Raw genomic sequence first — 18,755 nt, forward strand, 5'->3', positions numbered from 1 at the left:
ACATCTCCAAACCCCCAAAAATGTCATAGTGAACATTTAAACCATTTGTCACATTTGCACCGGGTTATTATTTATACAATAGCCAATGATAATTTATTTTGACAATGGAGGTAGGAAGCAGTGCACCACTATTTATCTTCCTGTATGATACAAGTGAAGAAAAAGCATAAAGCATGTTCCTGTCAAAATAACTACCTGCTGGAAAAATAAAAAGTTGCATAAAAATATTTTAGCACTTTAAATGAGTGCTATTTTGCTGAATTACTTTTCCATTATACAGGTCCTTCTCAAAATATTAGCATATTGTGATAAAGTTCATTATTTTCCATAATGTCATGATGAAAATTTAACATTCATATATTTTAGATTCATTGCACACTAACTGAAATATTTCAGGTCTTTTATTGTCTTAATACGGATGATTTTGGCATACAGCTCATGAAAACCCAAAATTCCTATCTCACAAAATTAGCATATCATTAAAAGGGTCTCTAAACGAGCTATGAACCTAATCATCTTAATCGACGAGTTAACTCTAAACACCTGCAAAAGATTCCTGGGGCCTTTAAAACTCCCAGCCTGGTTCATCACTCAAAACCCCAATCATGGGTAAGACTGCTGACCTGACTGCTGTCCAGAAGGCCACTATTGACACCCTCAAGCAAGAGGGTAAGACACAGAAAGAAATTTCTGAACGAATAGGCTGTTCCCAGAGTGCTGTATCAAGGCACCTCAGTGGGAAGTCTGTGGGAAGGAAAAAGTGTGGCAGAAAACGCTGCACAACGAGAAGAGGTGACCGGACCCTGAGGAAGATTGTGGAGAAGGGCCGATTCCAGACCTTGGGGGACCTGCGGAAGCAGTGGACTGAGTCTGGAGTAGAAACATCCAGAGCCACCGTGCACAGGCGTGTGCAGGAAATGGGCTACAGGTACCGCATTCCCCAGACCTGGGCTAAGCCACTTTTGAACCAGAAACAGCGGCAGAAGCGCCTGACCTGGGCTACAGAGAAGCAGCACTGGGCTGTTGCTCAGTGGTCCAAAGTACTTTTTTCGGATGAAAGCAAATTCTGCATGTCATTCGGAAATCAAGGTGCCAGAGTCTGGAGGAAGACTGGAGAGAAGGAAATGCCAAAATGCCAGAAGTCCAGTGTCAAGTACCCACAGTCAGTGATGGTCTGGGGTGCCGTGTCAGCTGCTGGTGTTGGTCCACTGTGTTTTATCAAGGGCAGGGTCAATGCAGCTAGCTATCAGGAGATTTTTGAGCACTTCATGCTTCCATTTGCTGAAAAGCTTTATGGAGATCAAGATTTCATTTTTCAGCACGACCTGGCACCTGCTCACAGTGCCAAAACCACTGGTAAATGGTTTACTGACCATGGTATCACTGTGCTCAATTGGCCTGCCAACTCTCCTGACCTGAACCCCATAGAGAATCTGTGGGATATTGTGAAGAGAACGTTGAGAGACTCAAGACCCAACACTCTGGATGAGCTAAAGGCCGCTATTGAAGCATCCTGGGCCTCCATAAGACCTCAGCAGTGCCACAGGCTGATTGCCTCCATGCCACGCCGCATTGAAGCAGTCATTTCTGCAAAAGGATTCCCGACCAAGTATTGAGTGCATAACTGTACATGATTATTTGAAGGTTGACGTTTTTTGTATTAAAAACACTTTTCTTTTATTGGTCGGATGAAATATGCTAATTTTGTGAGATAGGAATTTTGGGTTTTCATGAGCTGTATGCCAAAATCATCCGTATTAAGACAATAAAAGACCTGAAATATTTCAGTTAGTCTGCAATGAATCTAAAATATATGAATGTTAAATTTTCATCATGACATTATGGAAAATAATGAACTTTATCACAATATGCTAATATTTTGAGAAGGACCTGTATAGTGCAAACATAATGATGTTGAAAGGTTATCATAACAGCAGTTACTTGAATGATATGATGTTGGAAATTGGAGTTGTTTTAAGATAGAAGTCCACTTTGGTCTGAGTCCCTCTTGGTCTAGATGTTAGCATCAAACTCTAAGTCCAGCTAATCTGGACTTATATTAAATAAGGGCACCAAGAGAGCTATATATACTTCAGGTAAGATATTGACTGCTTATAACCTTTTAACAGAATCTCATAATAAAATTCCCACACTACATTTAAACAAAATAGGAAATATAAAAAGAAAAACAATTAACACTGTTGTTTACTGCATGTTTTAATGCAATAAATCAATATGAACGTTTCTTTTAAAATGCTTGGGCAAATGAAGAGAAAAGCAAAAGCAAAAGCAAAAATTGTTAAACAACTAAAGAATTACTGCACAAGACTACTTCTACAGTCCCAGATAGGAGACGGTTTAAAACCTCTGCTCAATACTGAAGAGGTACAGTGTTTAACTGATGTTGCGTAATGATGTATTAATCTGGCTAGGAGTCTATCAAATCCTGTGTGTTTGAGTGAATTGCACTGAAGCCAAGGGTGCTGCTAACAGAATAATACAGTATGTTTCAGGGTGATTAAGTGCATTCTGCGTGGTTGTTTAACTATGAGGTTGTAACTCTGTGGGAGGTGATCGTAACCAAAGCAACAACAAAATATGCAACTACAAGTACCTCTGCCCTGGGGGAGGAGAAGAGGTCCATCTTTGGTGCTTTGACGGTTTTCCTGGAAGGGAAGCAGAAACAGAAAAAGTCATACAACTGAACATTGTCTGCAGATGATGAAGTTGAAAAAAATGCAAACTGATAAAACAAGGCTTTCCAAAAATAATTCACCAATTACAGCTAAAGAAAGACTTAATCTGTTTATTTCTGGTCAGGATACCAGAGCTGTGGATTAAACATTTATGCTTTTGGTCTATCTGTGATATGCAGCTCTGAAATATGTCCTAATCGATTAGTTGTGCTGTCATGAGATTCATTTCTTTTTTTCCCTAACATGTAGAGACATCGTAAGCCTCACCTTTCGTTTTTTAGTATTACATGTTTGATCAACTGCTGGATGTCTTACCTTCACATTTGGAATCAAAAGTTCCCTTCAAATCAAAATTAATTATTTTAACCTTTTATCTGTGGCCAACAGAAAAGGTTCAATGTTGATTTAAAAAAAATAAAATTATCTTAAGTGTCAAGTTCCACGCATAAATTTTATCTGTTTTTATTATTTTGCATTAATCATATAAAACAAATGTGAATAGTTTTAGCAATGCTTTTTTCTCCACATCTTATGGACTCCAACCTGGTAGCTGGTTTGAAATACGGCAAAACTGCATGAATTTTGGTCTAAAATAATTTTTCACTAGGGTTTATACTCCTAAACCTCTACGCTTAATGTGGAGGCCAATTCATGTTGTCTTAACTCCAATAAACTAATCAAACTCCCAAAGAACTGGTTTGCATGTATTACATCGGACACAAAATTATCTTTCTTATGCAAAAACAAAATTTGTAGAAATTACAGTGACTTTATGCTCCAACAAGTACTGTATGCAAGTAAAATTCCAAGCCAAAAAATGCACCAAGTCATCTAAACATCCAGACCAAATTGTGCTGATGGAACAAAGCTTAAAGTGAATGTCCTGTTTACCTCAAGAAGTATCTCTGTTCTGCAGAGTCGATGGGAACACCAAACATGAGAAATGGTTTCAGACACAGTACGAGACTCACATTAAGAGACTCAAAAGGGGAAATTTCTAGAAAATTTTCAATTAAAAAGGCTGATTATACTTTGAATTGGCTAAACAAAAGTAGGAAAGGAACAGAACAGCAGAAGTCAAGCCTTTGCATAATTTCCTGTTGAGAGAGTCTCTCCTTCACCCTGTTTCCTACAGATGTAACTGGACCACAAAATAATTAGCCAATAATTAGCCAATGACAAACTCAGAAAACTGTCAGTCCCCTTTATTCTGATATTTCTAAATAACATCCAGGGCAACCAACTACCTCCAGAAGTCACCTCATCAGAACATACCTGTGTGAATTTTAATCTCAGTATGAATGTGGCAGATCTGTGAAGGCCTCAGAGGTCTACTAGAGAACATAGGTGAATAAGCAGTGGACAACCATGAAGATCAAGGAACAAAGCAGACAGGTCAGGGAAATTGTTTAAAACAGGGTTATATAGTAAAACAGGATCCTGAGTTTTAAACATCTTACAGGAAGCTGTTCAAGACATCTTCTAAAAATGGAGAGTACAGCACAACTGCAAACCTACTGAGAAATAGCCATCCCCCTAATATGATAGGCTAGGCAATAAAAGCATTAATCAGAGAAGCAGCCAAGATGTCCATGGTAACTCTTGAGGAGATGCAGAGATCCACAAGTCAGGTGTAAAAATTGTTTGGACCTGGCAGCTATTAGTTGAACATTCATTAAATCTAGCGTTTATGAAAGAAGAAAGCCATATGAAGTCCTGTTTATAGTTTGCTACAATCCATGTAGAGGACACAGCAAACATGTGGAAGGAGATGGGACCAAAACCAGACTTTTTAGCTTATATGCAGTGCACATTACCCTGATTACATTATGACCATGGCAAAACGTGGTGGTGGCAGCATCATGTTTTGTAAATGCTTTTCTTCAGCAGGCACAGGGCAGCTGGTCGGAGTTGATGGGAAGATCAAACTCAGTAAGAAACTAAAAAGGGAAAGGATGCCTGGGATGTCTAGGATTGTCGGCTAAATACCCGGAGATCCTAGACAAAAGCCTGTAAAAGGCTGCGAAAGACTTAGAACTGCACAGAAGGTCACCTTCCAGAAGAACAATGACCCTGACCTTACAGCCAGAGAATGGAGTTATTTAGATCAAAGCATATTTACGTGTTGAAAGGGTCCAGTCAAAGTCCTGACCTAAATCCACATGAAAGTCAAGAAATTAAAATGGCTTTTCATAGATGCTCTTTAACCAATCTGACTGAGCTTTAGCTCTTCTGCAAAGAAGAAAAGGAAAAAAAGTAAAAATACTGGTAGAGACATTCCCTAAAAGACTTGAAGCTGTGAGTCCAGCTAAAGGACTTTGAGTATTAACTCAAAGTCCAAATACAATGTACAGAACATGTTAAAAATGTGTTAAAGAGGAAACAATGTACCCTTATTCTTTCACTTTACAATAACCTCTTCCTGTTGGTCTGTCACATAAAATCTCTCTAAAATACAGTTTGCTGTGGAAATAAAATATGCGGAGAAGGCCGGGAATAATTTTCAAGGTACTGTAGAATCACCCAGGCAGCTCATTTCTGTATTATCATGTTTTTAAAATTTGGGAAAATCAACAGTTGTTTATTAGAATGCAAAAAGTGTTCCAGACTCTCCTTTTTTAGTCCTCTTACATTAGCTTTAATGCCAGGGGACTTTAATATCTAGGCCAATAACTTCAATGAGAAAGAAATCAACAATGCAACTAAGACAAGGATCTGAAAAAGAGTAACTGAAAATCTAAAACTAAAGTACAAGTAGAGAGGAAGTTTAAGAAAGGCCACTGTTGCCACATCGTCTGCACATGGGCTGATTGTGGAAAGAGACCAAAGAGAAGCTGGAGCAGCTTGAACAACAGCATCACAGAAAAACACCAAAGCAATATGAACAAAATAAGACTAAAACTAAACCTACTAAAGATGACGTCAGTAAAACACAACAAAGACAAGAAAACCCACAAGTGAAAAATCCGTACACATAAAACAAATATAAAAACCCTACAAATATAATATTAAAAAGTGCAAACACTTCCAGTAAACGATGTATGATTGATGAGACTATTTTGGGAAGGCAGTGGGGTTTCACTTCCTTTGAGCTGTCTGGAGTCATCATCATTCCAGTATGTCATAATTCCTTAAATTATCACAGGAACTTCCTCATAATATTTGTTTCATTTGTTCTCCAATTACACAACAGGATGCTGATGAGGTTCTTTAAGAATCATTTACCCGTAAAAATGTGACAAATTTCTCACCCATTAAAGTGTTGTGTAATGTAAATAAGATCCATTGAAACTATTATGTTGGCCTCATTTGTCAGACATAAACACAATCATATTTTGATACAAGATAGTAACATAACTGTGCAAAAGTCTTGGGTCATTCTTGGTTCTTTAGTTGTGTTTAATGATTGACTGCTTTTTCAGCCGTTGTAAATCTAACACCTAATCCACCTAACTCTGATCTATGAATTATTAAAGTATCAAATGGCTGTTAAACCCAAGACACATTTAACCAGACATAAAATAATATCTCAGCCCTAAGGAACCAATTCCCAAAGAATTGTAACTATTTAGTCCCACTGCCTGAATGGCTCATGTGATCTGGTTTAAATAATAATTTTTTTTAGAATGTCAAGCTTACAGAAAAGGTGATGCACACAATATGTGAATAAACAAATAAATGTCTTCAGTGTAGGCAGCAACCTGCTTTCCAAAAAACAACCAAAATCTAGGAACTGGTGCACTGAGGTGAATTAGGTTCCTTTTCAAATTAGTAAATGGATCCGTCCCCTTATTGTTTTAGCTCATAATGTATCTCTGCTTTAAAAGTACTTACACTTTGCGGGTTGGTGGACGAAGACGTCTTAGGGCCCGTGGCTCGTGCTGGCTGTCCTGCTCCGTCTGATAGAAGAACATCCTGAGACTATCATCAAGTAACAGCCATGTTGGAAGACCGAGTAACCTCTGCGGAGAGAAAGGATGCATTAACAACAATTTAGAGGAAGAATCGTATGAGCAAACTGGTATTTATAAAGGAAGAATCTGCACTGATTATTTGCACACAAATTAATAAACAATATGGGGAAGATAATTTTAACATAACTGAAAACAATCCCCAGTATTCCTTTTTGTTTTGTCATATAAAATAATTATTTCATTATCTATACATCAGTAATATTTTTCTTTTGAGCCCTTTTTGTCATGATTGTGATTTCAGAATTAATGCCATGTTCACATTATTAGAGGTTGTTTGCAAGCATTTTTTTTTTCTTGCTGTATTTATACCCATTTTGGGTAAGAAATTTATTATTACTATTTTTAAAACACTTTTCAGTGAAGTGGCCAAGATGAAAGCAACTTTTGAAAGTCTGACACTTGATCTATACCCACTATTTCTATCCTCACAAATTTGACTCAAAGTGCGCAGGCAACAATAGTTGATGAGCTTGTTTTTAAGAACATACACAGTTGACTATTAATACTAAGGAATTATTTATCGCAAATGTTGCTTATACTTCTAAAAACACCTAAACGTACACTTGCGAGGTCAAACTTTGTAGATAGAGTTGTCTTAGGAATTCACTTCCTCTATAGGTTCTTCCTCTGGTACAGATGGTTGAACATTTAATGAAGTCAAATTTGATCTGTTGCAAAATCCACTTTCAAACAGGAACTGCAGTGAATGTCGTGTGCCTCAAGCAAGGGATGTCCTTCATGTCTGACTTCTTCTGAGACATCTGCTGTGTAAAGGCATAGCCTTAACTTGAGGCCCTGATTTTCAACTGGAACGTGGTGGACTACTCCCAGAGGGTCAAGGGTCAGTTTATTCATCAGTTGAAGTCTCTTGATGTCCTCTTAAAGAGTGATGTTACAATGGAGTGGGAGATGGACAGATGGATTGTGGGATTGTCAGCAGTAATGCGAGTGCTCCTCTGGTTGGTAAAAGTGAAGAAAGAGCTGCACCAAAAAAGTAAAGCTCTCAATTTACCAGTTTTCTGACCCTCAACTACTGTATGATACAAGCAGCGGATTCAGATGGCTGGACTCAACCTTTGAGAGCTCAGTCATTTCCAGAGAGCTTGAAGTAGAGCTATTGCTGCTCTCAGTTGAGGTGATTCAGGCATCTGGGTGGGATGCTTCCTAGGAACCTCCCTTAGGAGGTTTTCTGCCACTTCGTACTCAGACCCCCTAAGGCAGATGCAGAACCTACAAGAGGGAGTTTTATCCCTTCTGCCCTGGGAATGACCTGAGATTCTCCTTTGAGAGATGTCACAGTGTCACTGGGAAGAAGCATATTTGGGTTTCCCTCCTTAACCTGTTAACCCCATGTGCCAATTTTGGCTAAGCAAAAGACGATTGATGGTTGGATGTATGCACTTTTAGTAAATCTGGGTGTATTGGTAAAAGGAAACTGGAAACAGTATAATATTGAACCATATTACATTATGTCACGAGTTGGTCATTTGACATAAAAGCTTATTAAATCATAAGTATTTCCTCAACCTTTGAAGGAATAAACATCTGTTTAAATGATTAAAAGGTAGAGCAGTAAAGGCCATTATTGTTATGGCTCTTTAAACATAACAATAATATTGTGGCACATTTCTGCCACTGGTTCACAGCTTTAGTCAGTAAATCTCACATGGTATAGTGCACCTGGCCCAAAGAAGATCAGTTAGACTATCAATTAATGTCAAGAGATGCCAGCAAATATTTGAAAGATTTAAAGACAGCTGGAATTATGGAAAAGGGCCTGGAGAAATAGGGTGGAGGAAAAGCCAAAGTAGAGGGGTGAAGTGGATAGAAACAGAGATGATAAGTATTACAAGTGTAAAGCGAGAAAAGGCAATAGAGTGTGAGAAGTAAGAGCAATGTAGGTTGTAGTACAAAAAAGAGTAAAAGAAAAAAGAGAAGTGAGCAAGTGGGAGAAACAGAACCTGATCATGTTTTTAGCAATGGAGCAACAGCGAAACATGTCAAAAGTCCCACAACTAAAGTCAGTCAGACGTGATGTGGGCACAGGGCAGAGCAAAGAGAAGAGAGCAGAAACGCCTACACGTTGAGCTCGATCACTAAACTACTGCTGAAATATCTGAGTCGGTGCTTATCCACCTACAGCATCATTCTGCCCACTAAGATGTAGGTTTCTGCACCGCACGCTGCAGAAGACTGCAAGCATGCCAGCAATTCTTATCTTTGAACTAAATAAAAACACTTTACATAAAATTAAATGTGATTACCTTCATGTATGTGTTGAGTTCAGGGATTCTGCTTTCTGCAATGTCCTTTTTGTTTCCGATGAAGACTTTTCCTGTGGTCAACGTTAAAGGTTGACAAAGACATAATAAAAATTAAATGGCTTTTTTCTTATAGATCTTTATGCGAGTATGAACAGAAATTTTGGACTCCTGATGTTCTAAGGCCTGATACAGTTCTACAGTTAAATTATCAAAAATACTTAAATAATGAGCGTATATTTTGCATTCATACACATTGGTTATTTTGGAAATCCACTAAAATTACCATATTTGTGAGTAACAGAACTGTCTGAAATTTAACAAGACTAATTGAGAAGCCGCTTTTAAGTAAAATGTGCTTATTATTATTACACGTGACAGTAAAGATGGCAAGCAGCCATTGTCTAAAGCTTATTTACAGTATTGTGAAAAAGTATTCACCCCCTTACATAATTTGTCTGTTTTTGCTTTTTCGTCACACATTGATCTTTTAGATCATCACACGAATTTTAATATCAGACAAACATACCCAAGTGGTTTTCATTGTCCTACTACATGAATCAAGTTCATTAGAGCTTAAGGTCACAAACTGATTATTTTCTCACATTAAGCCAAGTTGGTTTTAATAGCTTTTTGTCATTAAGTTTGTAATAACTAAGGTTATTTTTGTCTAATATTAAAATCTGCTTGATGATCTGAAACATGTAAGGTGACAGAAAAGCTAACAGGAGAAATCTGTAAGGGGAGAAATACTTTTTTCACAACAGTATTATAGTATTATAGTAGTATTATAGAAACCATACCACTTTATTTATAAAGCACATTAAAACACCAACAAGGCCAAACAAAGTGCTGTACAATAAAATGAACAAGCAGAGGCTACAGAATAAAAATACATAAATCAGCAAATGTAAGAAAAAGTCAATCACAGTGACTTGAATAAAAAAAACCTTGGAGGTTAAGAAGAGCTCACACTAGGTCGAAGGCTAGGGAATAAAAGTGTGTGTTTTAAGAGACTTAAAAACAGTGAGAGAGGGAGCCTGCCTGACATTAAGTGGCATATCATTCCACAGTTTTGGACCTGCAGCAGAGAAGGCTCTGTCACCTCTGAGCTTGTACCGTGTGCATATAATCAGTAAAAGCATCTGATCTGCTGACCTCAGAGAGCGCTGAGGGACATATGGCTGCAGCAGATCAGAGATGAGAGAATGTGGAGGATGTTTGGGAGGTCTATGCAGCATCTTCTGTTTGCATGCAAATATCGCTCTATAAGAACGGTCAAAACAGATCAATTTCAAATAGGATTTCTCTGGATTAAATATGATTGCAATCTGCATCAAACATTGATCAGGACCTACAGAGGTACCTTTTATTTACCTTAAAAAGGAATATTAAGAAACATCTAATAACATTGGTAAATTTGTTTACAGACTTGTCTGAAATTGGTTGAATGCTTCCCCCCCAAAAACACCTTCTAACAAAAAATGGGGATACATCATAATTAACTCTTAAACACTGATATCTGAAATTCACAAAAAAAATGTGACACACTGCACAGACTCTTAAATTGGACAACAGACATTCATCCACGTAACAACACTGAATTAAATTTAGCTCCAACAACCCTCATCTCCTCACCCCACCCAATCTACCCCAGTATTATTAAGTACTTCTTGGATGTACTGCAATATCGGTCATCAAAGGTCTCTAAGAAGTGAGAAAAGAGGAAACAGACCAACAAACATGGTGCGCTTCCCCATTAATCATAAAAGCTGAAATGTATGAGTTAGCCTTTATTATTTTATTTTAGCCCATCAACCTATCCTCCCCTGTCTCCCTCCATTCCTCCCAATGCCTTTCTTGTTCCCTTTTCATCCTGATGAGATCTGGCACTTCAATTAAACCAACAGACTCCATAGTGGCAGCTGCTAAATCTGAGTTTGTTGAAAAGTAGAGCTTTCCTAATATAGCGAAACACATCATAGCCTTAAGGTTTTTCAAAATGTGTTAAATTGTTCCCAATAAAGGCTCCGTTTTTGACTAAGGACTCTCAAAGAACAAATTAGGTTAACGAAAGATCTATATTTTAGAGCATATCTTCTGGATGTTTTACGGGTCACGTCCCAACGGGAAGAGAACCCGGTGAGAACTCAGAACCTGGTGGAGGGTCGACCAAAATGAACTCAGTTTAATTCTGGAAAGCGAAATGTCTTGTAGTGTGAATGTTTTGATCCATATGGTGGAACATCAAACCACGCTGTCCTGCAAACATGCTGTAGGTATGACGCATCCATGGATGGCATCATATTGTAAAAACAAATTCACATATTTTTAAATGCTAAAATCTGATGAAAGAGACCAAGAGGCCTATTTCACTGCATCTTAATGACTAAAGCATATGCAGTCCATGCACACATTAACCTCCACCCCCAAGATCAATGGTCCGAGCCATCAACTCGAAGGCTTCAGACTCTTACTGGCTCAAACGGTGGCTTCCAGCCTCAGAAAATCAATGAAGGCACTGATGACAAATCCCAGAAAAAGATACTTTGAAAAACAATGAGCTGAATAAAAACAAAGGTGCCAAGGTGCTGCCGGTAACTGATGTTACTTAAGGCAGACAACATCTGCTTTAAAAAGAGCGCTAAGCAAAAAAAATATTCAATAAACACAAATAAATAAATCTAAAACTTTTCTTGGCTGAAAAAGTTTCCATTTCACTGCAAATAGTACAAGTGTTTCTTGTACAAGAGATATCTCTTTTTTTAGGCAGTTCACTTGATTCATTGCAGGAGCTGGGGTATTGAAAGCAGAAAAAGGGTCTGTTGGTTGCACATTTCTTCTTCAAATAATTAGTATAAGTCCCTTGTAGAAGTAAGAGTTTAATTTAAAAAATAAAATAAGCAAACCCCTTTAGACGGACTGAACAATTTTACTCCCCAAGAGCCATCGGTCATAACTGGACTTCTATTTACCAATGATTAACTATATCCTCAACCTGTTAAATAGCATTTTTGCTCAGAAAGTGAACTCAAAAAAAACGAAGCGGTTTGGGTTGCCAGAAACATGAATTTCTATGCTCAGATTCATTTTTACATCAAGAAAACCAAGTCTGCTCTTGGAACTAAAAACATCCATCTTCAGACGTTTCCTAACATTTCTATTATAACAGTTCATTAGAGCTTAAGATCACAAACTGATAACTGGACTTTCTCCGGCATGAATTTTTTTTGCAGAGAGCAGAATCTACGGTTCAGACAAATAGAGCAAATAGTCCATGTCCTAAAGTACCAAATCAGGCCCAGACCATCACACTACCAACACCATGTTTGACTTTACAGTTTGACAAAGGTAAATACTTTTTCACAGCATTGTGTTGCTTTTTGAGATGTTTTGCCTACTTCATGTTGTTAGACAGGTTCCATTTTAATAATTTCTTTATTTTAAAGGTGTGGGTGTGGCTAGTAAAAATTTAAGTTAACTTTCCAAGAAATGCGGTCACTCACATTTAACTCTTGTGGGGGGTTCAGGGTAACAAGAAACAATCTCATTTAAGTGTGATTGTTTAAATTGATATCCGTTTTTCCCTGAGTTTTCATTACTGTTTTGACTACCACTGTAGACTGATTGTTTTTTTGTTTTTTTTATGTTTTTCACCCGGCTGCAAGGCAAAGGTGTATTTGTGGAGAAGAGGAATTACTGGTCAGGATTACAGCTTTGCGTTTTGCAGATGATGTGGTTCTAATGCCATCTTCAACAAATGACCTTTAGCTTGCACCTGAGCTGGTTCGCAGATGACTAAGAAGCAAAGGAGATGAGAGTCACCTCCTCTAAGTGATTCTCACCCATAAAGAGGTAGACTGCTCCTTCAGTGTCAGTGAGAAGTGTCCGCCTCAAGCAGAGAAGTTCAGGTGTCTTGGTTTCTTATTTGTCAGTGGTAAGACCCATAAGATAGACAAATTTGGGCGTCATCATCAGCAAAGCAAGTATTGTTGTTATAATGAAGAAAATGCTGAGCCAAAAGGCAAAGGTCTTGAATTACTGATCTATCTACATTCCGACCGTCACCTCTGCCCATAGTATCATGGCCAAGAGAAAAAGCACCTGAAATGAGCATGGCCAGGAAGAAGCTCTGCCATCGGAGGAGAGCTCAGACTACAGCCACTGGTCCTCCAAAAACAAGGCTGAGTTCAAACATTTGATTAAGGTACCTTCTGGACACCCCATGTAGAGGTTTTCAGGCACATTCAGTGTGGAGATGCCTTGTTGCTTCCACGACTGAACCTAATAAACTGTGAAGATAAGTTTGAATATCTTCTAGCAACATTTCACCTGAACTCTAAAACCATATTGACAACTGAAGTTTTATATTATCATTATAATCCTTGGAGGTCCTAGTTTGTGCTCTGCCAGTGTCCCTCAAGTGAGTGCCTTGAGTGCCTTGTTGCTGAAAAGCGCTAAATAAATAAACTTGACTTGACTTGACTTAAACACAACAAAATGCAATTTAAAGATTGCCATAGAAATATATATCAAAAGATGCTTTAATTATAAACACCCATCCTCATAATACTTAACAACCGTGAACAGATAAAAATAAAATTTCCTTTACACTCCAGCTTAAGCAATTAAAGTCTTCATTTTTGTGTGTGTTTTAAGAAAAAACACAAAAAGTTATTGTTTTAGGTGGATATGATCCAAACCTGGCTAAATATTGGCAGCACCATCAGCTTCGATCAATTTCTACTCTTAGTGCAAAGTAGCTAAAAGTGATTTTTTTCCAACCCAAATCACTAGATTTATAAATACCTGAAAAAGGAAATTCTTCACTTTGAGGAAAACAATAAAACATGACATTTTTAAGCGATTTCATCTTCAGGTATTGAAAAAATTATGATGAAAAAATTTAATTGAATGTATTTACCAGAGTAACCCACACTTCTCTGTGTACAGCAATACAATGGTGCACATTTTAGTTATTTATTTATTTTAACAATGGCACACTGCTCAAGCATTGTAAGAGGATGTTTTAGTAGAAAATGAAAGGCATCGCCTTCACATTTATTCATCCACATAATTATGCATGCTTTATGCATGTCTCGTTTCCATTTTTCTTGCACTTCATTTGAACACATGGTGAAGGTTTCAGATATAGGCCGTGAAATGCCCAGGTCTGAACTTAAAACTAAATGTATAAACTAAATGTATTGTTTGGTGAAATGCTTGGAGAAAAAAGCTTTGGGTTGTAGCAGCTGCTAGTGGGATGGTTGATGCTTTTGTGTCAAATTCTGTAAGGATTTTTATAATTGCAGCTACTTTCAACAGCAAACAGCAACCCAAGATGGTAAGATTTCAGAGCTATAAGAGTTTGTCCTGGTAAAGCAACATATTTGAAAAAGACAAAAGAAATACTACATTTAAATGCCAGTTTGATACACACTTTAGTTTTTAGATTAAGGTTCAGAAGCGTGTATTTGGTTTGCAAAGCTTGTTCCTATTATATATCAAGGCACTCAAGGAAAAGCAATAAAAACTCAAATGTGCTCCTCTCCTGACTGATAGCGGTGACCATCTGTGGCTGATGTCTTCTCGTTACCAACCTTCTTAACTGCTAAAAAGTTTTTTAAATGATCTACTCCTCAGTGGGGCTACAAGACATGGTCTGTAATGCAGATGTTCAACCAGGAACACTGCATATAAAGCACTGAAAGGAGGCAGCCAGTGTCAAATCTTGTATTAACAGTATTTTTCATAAACATTTTATATACAGCTAATGCATTTTATAATGTATGAAGCACTGACAAAGAGCCCAAATGTGTTAAAAAGAACTAATGGCTGCAGCTGCTATTGAAATCATTTCAGATGAAGCTTTGGTGAGGAAGAGCCTTAAGCAGCTGTCTTCACAAAATCTGTTTGTCTCCAAATGCATGGAGCATATTGAATAAAAATGTAAGATTAAGGTTTAAGTTGAGGTTAGAGCGTGACAAGACTGTAATGATGCAGCAAACTAGCGCAAAGCGTTTCCTCTTTGTTCAGTCGGCTGCAGTAAGAAAGCTTTGTTTAGGCTTTTCTTAAGGCCGTTCATAGTGGAAAGATTATACACTCACCGGCCACTTTATTAGGTACACCTGTCCAACTGCTCGTTAGCGTAAATTTCTAATCAGCCTAACACATGGCAGCAACTTTAGGCATGTAGACATGGTCAAGACAATCTGCTGCAGTTCAGGATGGGGAAGAAAGGTGATTTAAGTGACTTTGAACGTGGCTTGGTTGTTGGTGCTAGACGGGCTGGTCTGAGTATTTCAGAAACTGCTGATCTACTGGGATTTTCACGCACTACCATCTCTAGAGTTTACAGAGAATGGTCCAAAAAACAGAAAATATCCAGTGAGCGGCAGTTCTGTGGGCGCAAATGCATTGATGATGCCAGAGATCAGAGGAGAATGGCCAGACTGGTTCGAGGTGATAGAAAGGCAACAGTAACTCAAATAACCACTCATTACAACCAAGACATGCAGAAGAACATCTCTGAACACACAACACGTCGAACCTTGAGGCGGATGGGCTACAGCAGCAGAAGACCACACCTAGTGCCACTCCTGTCAGCTAAGAACAGGAAACTGAGGCTACAATTTGCACAGACTCACCAAAATTGGACAAAAGAACATTGGAAACATTTTGCCTGGTCTGATGAGTCTCGATTTCTGCTGTGACATTCAGATGTTAGGGTCAGAATTTGGAGTCAACAACATGAAAGCATGGATCCATCCTGCCTTGTATCAACGGTTCAGGCTGGTGGTGGTGGTTTAATGGTGTGGTGGATATTTTCTTGGCACACTTTGGACCCCTTAGTACCAATTGAAACCGTGTGAACGTCACAGCCTACCTGAGTATTGTTGCTGACCATGTCCAACCCTTTATTACCACAGTGTACCCATCTTCTGATGGTTACTTCCAGCAGGATAACGCACCATGTCATAAAGTACGAATCATCTCAGACTGGTTTCTTGAACATGACATGAGTTCTCTGTACTCAAATGGCCTCCACAGTCACCAGATCTCAATTCAATTGACCACCTTTGGGATGTGGTGGAACGGGAGATTCGCATCGTGGATGTGCAGCCGACAAATCAGCAGCATCTGAGTGATGCGTTCATGTCAATATGGACCAAACTCTCAGAGGAATGTTTCCAGTAACTTGTTGAATCTATGCCACGAAATATAAGGCAGTTCTGAAGGCAAAAGGAGGTCCAACCCGGTACTAGCAAGGTGTACCTAATAAAGTGGCTGGTGATTGTATTTAACTGAGATGAACAGAAAGTAGATTTCTAGAGATTGTAAATATTAATCAGACAATAATTCCTGTTGATTGCTTAAAAGGTCCTGAATCCACATATATTATTGTTGCACAAAACAATATTTCTAAGAAAATCTGTTTCATCTTACACAACGAACAAAATATCTAAACGAAATCCAAGTCGTTGGTTCTCGTGTTGCACCAATGAACACACATTCCAGACAGCAAAATCAATAGGGCAGAAGTTTAAATCCCCAAATATACCACAATATTAAAAACAACAATTTCACATTGCAATTTCCCTAAACTGATAGAAATGAAGATGACATTTTATGATGTAGAAGTGTATGATAAAATAAAAATAATTAAAGTAAAAATATTTAGTAAATTTGAAGATTCTATCCAGCGGTTTATTTTTTCACACAGCTGGGTAATGAAGTATAGATTTCCACTGCAGGATTTTACAAAATACCAAGTTTTTTAAAGAAAGATTGTTAAAAACAATGCTAATCCTATGCTAATTCTGCTTTGTGTGTATTTGGGTTGATGACGTCACAAGAGGCACAAGAATCAAGATGATCAGCTGGTGTTGGTAGACGCTACAGCAGACGAGTGACTTTCTGACATATTTTGAAGCATTCTAGTTACCTTTGAGATGTAATTAGCTCAAATATAACATGTTTGAGCCAATGTTTGATTTAAGCAACCTCTAAATCATGCCGTGGATGACGAAGCCGAAGCAAACGATGACAATGACAATGACCGGCTTTAGATCCCTAACTGGTGCGGATTTGCTTATATTCCTGTTTGAAGTTCCGTCTGATTGGTTTCTGTCCATATTCACCAGTGGTAAAATACGTTAAAGTATTCTCCTTCAAAAATTATAGCTAAAATTATAGTTATGTGATTTGCCACTCCAGTTGCATAGACAGCATCAAACTAATTTTCTAATTCTGTCTACCAAGAAATGTTATTTTTTTTACCTTACTTCTTCCCTCTGGTGTTGACTGGAATGATGGTGATGGCATAGGCTGTGCTGCAAGTGGATGCATGGTGTTGCTATCTGGTAATATTGGGCTCTTTATACAATCTGCCTGCAGGTTATTCAGCAGTTCTGCAGGAACCATTGTTTGGACTTGAAAAACGTCTGAATAAAACTTATTAACTTCGACACTGAAATGTGTCCATTCCAGTCTGTGCTGGTCCTCTACACAAACTGCTTCCATGTGTTTATTGTTGTTAAATTATTTTCTGAAATCTATGAAGGATTGTCATGGCTCAGAAAGTTTGGTTCACCCACATAGAATACAAGTATGCAACTTTGTAGGAGAAATAGTCAAATAAAGAAAAAGATCTCTTATGGCTTCTGTTATGTCACCAGAGGCCTGTCTATGCAGAAACGTGTTTTTGGGAGGATAGATTTGATCTTAAATTAAATAGTTCACTAAAAAATGACAAAATAGAAGACATAAATTGTTGTTCTTTGGGTGACATACTGTTTTAAAATGAGTAATTGATTTCACAGAAAAGTCAGGCTAAAGGTTTTAAGCTAAAAATCTTGAAACCATTTTTTTTGTCCACAAAAAAAGGTTCACTTGCACGGTTTATGTCAGGGATTTCCCTGGGAGATTAGCCTGACTTCAAAGGATTAAAGATAGAACTATAACACGACAGCAACATATTTGAACAATATGAAATCTGACACTCGAATGAATTCTGTCTCTGTTCGCCACTGTACTTATCAGCCGCACACTAACCTGGAAGAGGGGGCAGGGCGCAGGTGTTGGGACCAGGTCTCTCTGGGTCCTCAGGAGAGTATTTGTTCTCTAGAGTTTGGTGAAGATTGAAAAACTCTCTGTACCTCCGATAGATCAGATATTTACTGCCCCCTTTTGTCTTCACTTCAACCACAAACCTCTGGGCGAGAAACAAAAACACATATTTGTTACTGCAGTACTAAAACAATTTGGATATTTTTCAGAGGGGCTGTATGCAGAGCTGGCCCAAGCATGTAGAAGGCCCTGAGCAGAATTAATTTGGGGGCCCACCTTCAAGTGAGCCCACCTCACACCAGTGTCCTTACTTTTATGATGTCCATACCCTGTGATTTTTGCATTCTTCATTGAACTCATTTTTTACACAGTTAACTGGTGATCTGGCAATAAATTAAAAGTGCTGTGTAACAGAATTTGACCGACGATTGTAATAATCATCTAACATTATTTATTAAACAAGTAAACAAGTAAAGTGCTAGCTTCCAGCATTTTTTATGCAGTTCATTATTAAATCTCCACAATAATTGCACAATATTTTCCTGAGAAGAAGATGTTACAGAAAGGTTAAAACAGGGTGTTAATGATCAAACAAGATAGTCCTTTATTTCCTCTTTGTTCTTAAGTTGAAAAATAAATTCAAGCAATCCTTTGGGCTTTGTGATTTATGTTCAGCTGTTGACACAGGTTTGCATAATTCTCCTTAACATAAACATGAAATCTAATAATATTATATTGTTAATGTAAACTATTTT

The 18,755-nt window shown here is 37.9% G+C and overlaps 2 protein-coding genes across 2 annotated transcripts in view; one reads left to right on the top strand and one right to left on the bottom strand.

Moving 5' to 3' along the window:
• ncf4 (neutrophil cytosolic factor 4) overlaps window positions 1-18,755 on the bottom strand; it is a 43,960-nt gene that overhangs the window by 24,335 nt on the left and 870 nt on the right. The window contains exons 3-6 of the mRNA XM_047364838.1: window positions 17,986-18,145; window positions 8,935-9,005; window positions 6,531-6,658; window positions 2,615-2,666 (exon numbers count right to left, since the gene is read on the bottom strand). Of these exons, the coding sequence (XP_047220794.1) occupies window positions 2,615-2,666; window positions 6,531-6,658; window positions 8,935-9,005; window positions 17,986-18,145 (411 nt within the window). The remainder of the gene's footprint in view (window positions 1-2,614; window positions 2,667-6,530; window positions 6,659-8,934; window positions 9,006-17,985; window positions 18,146-18,755) is intronic.
• Window positions 1-18,755, top strand: part of pvalb7 (parvalbumin 7) — a 52,792-nt gene that overhangs the window by 11,369 nt on the left and 22,668 nt on the right. The window lies entirely within an intron of this gene.

Source organism: Girardinichthys multiradiatus, chromosome 5 (genome assembly GCF_021462225.1).
Source record: "Girardinichthys multiradiatus isolate DD_20200921_A chromosome 5, DD_fGirMul_XY1, whole genome shotgun sequence".
Classification (NCBI taxonomy): Eukaryota; Metazoa; Chordata; class Actinopteri; order Cyprinodontiformes; family Goodeidae; genus Girardinichthys; species Girardinichthys multiradiatus.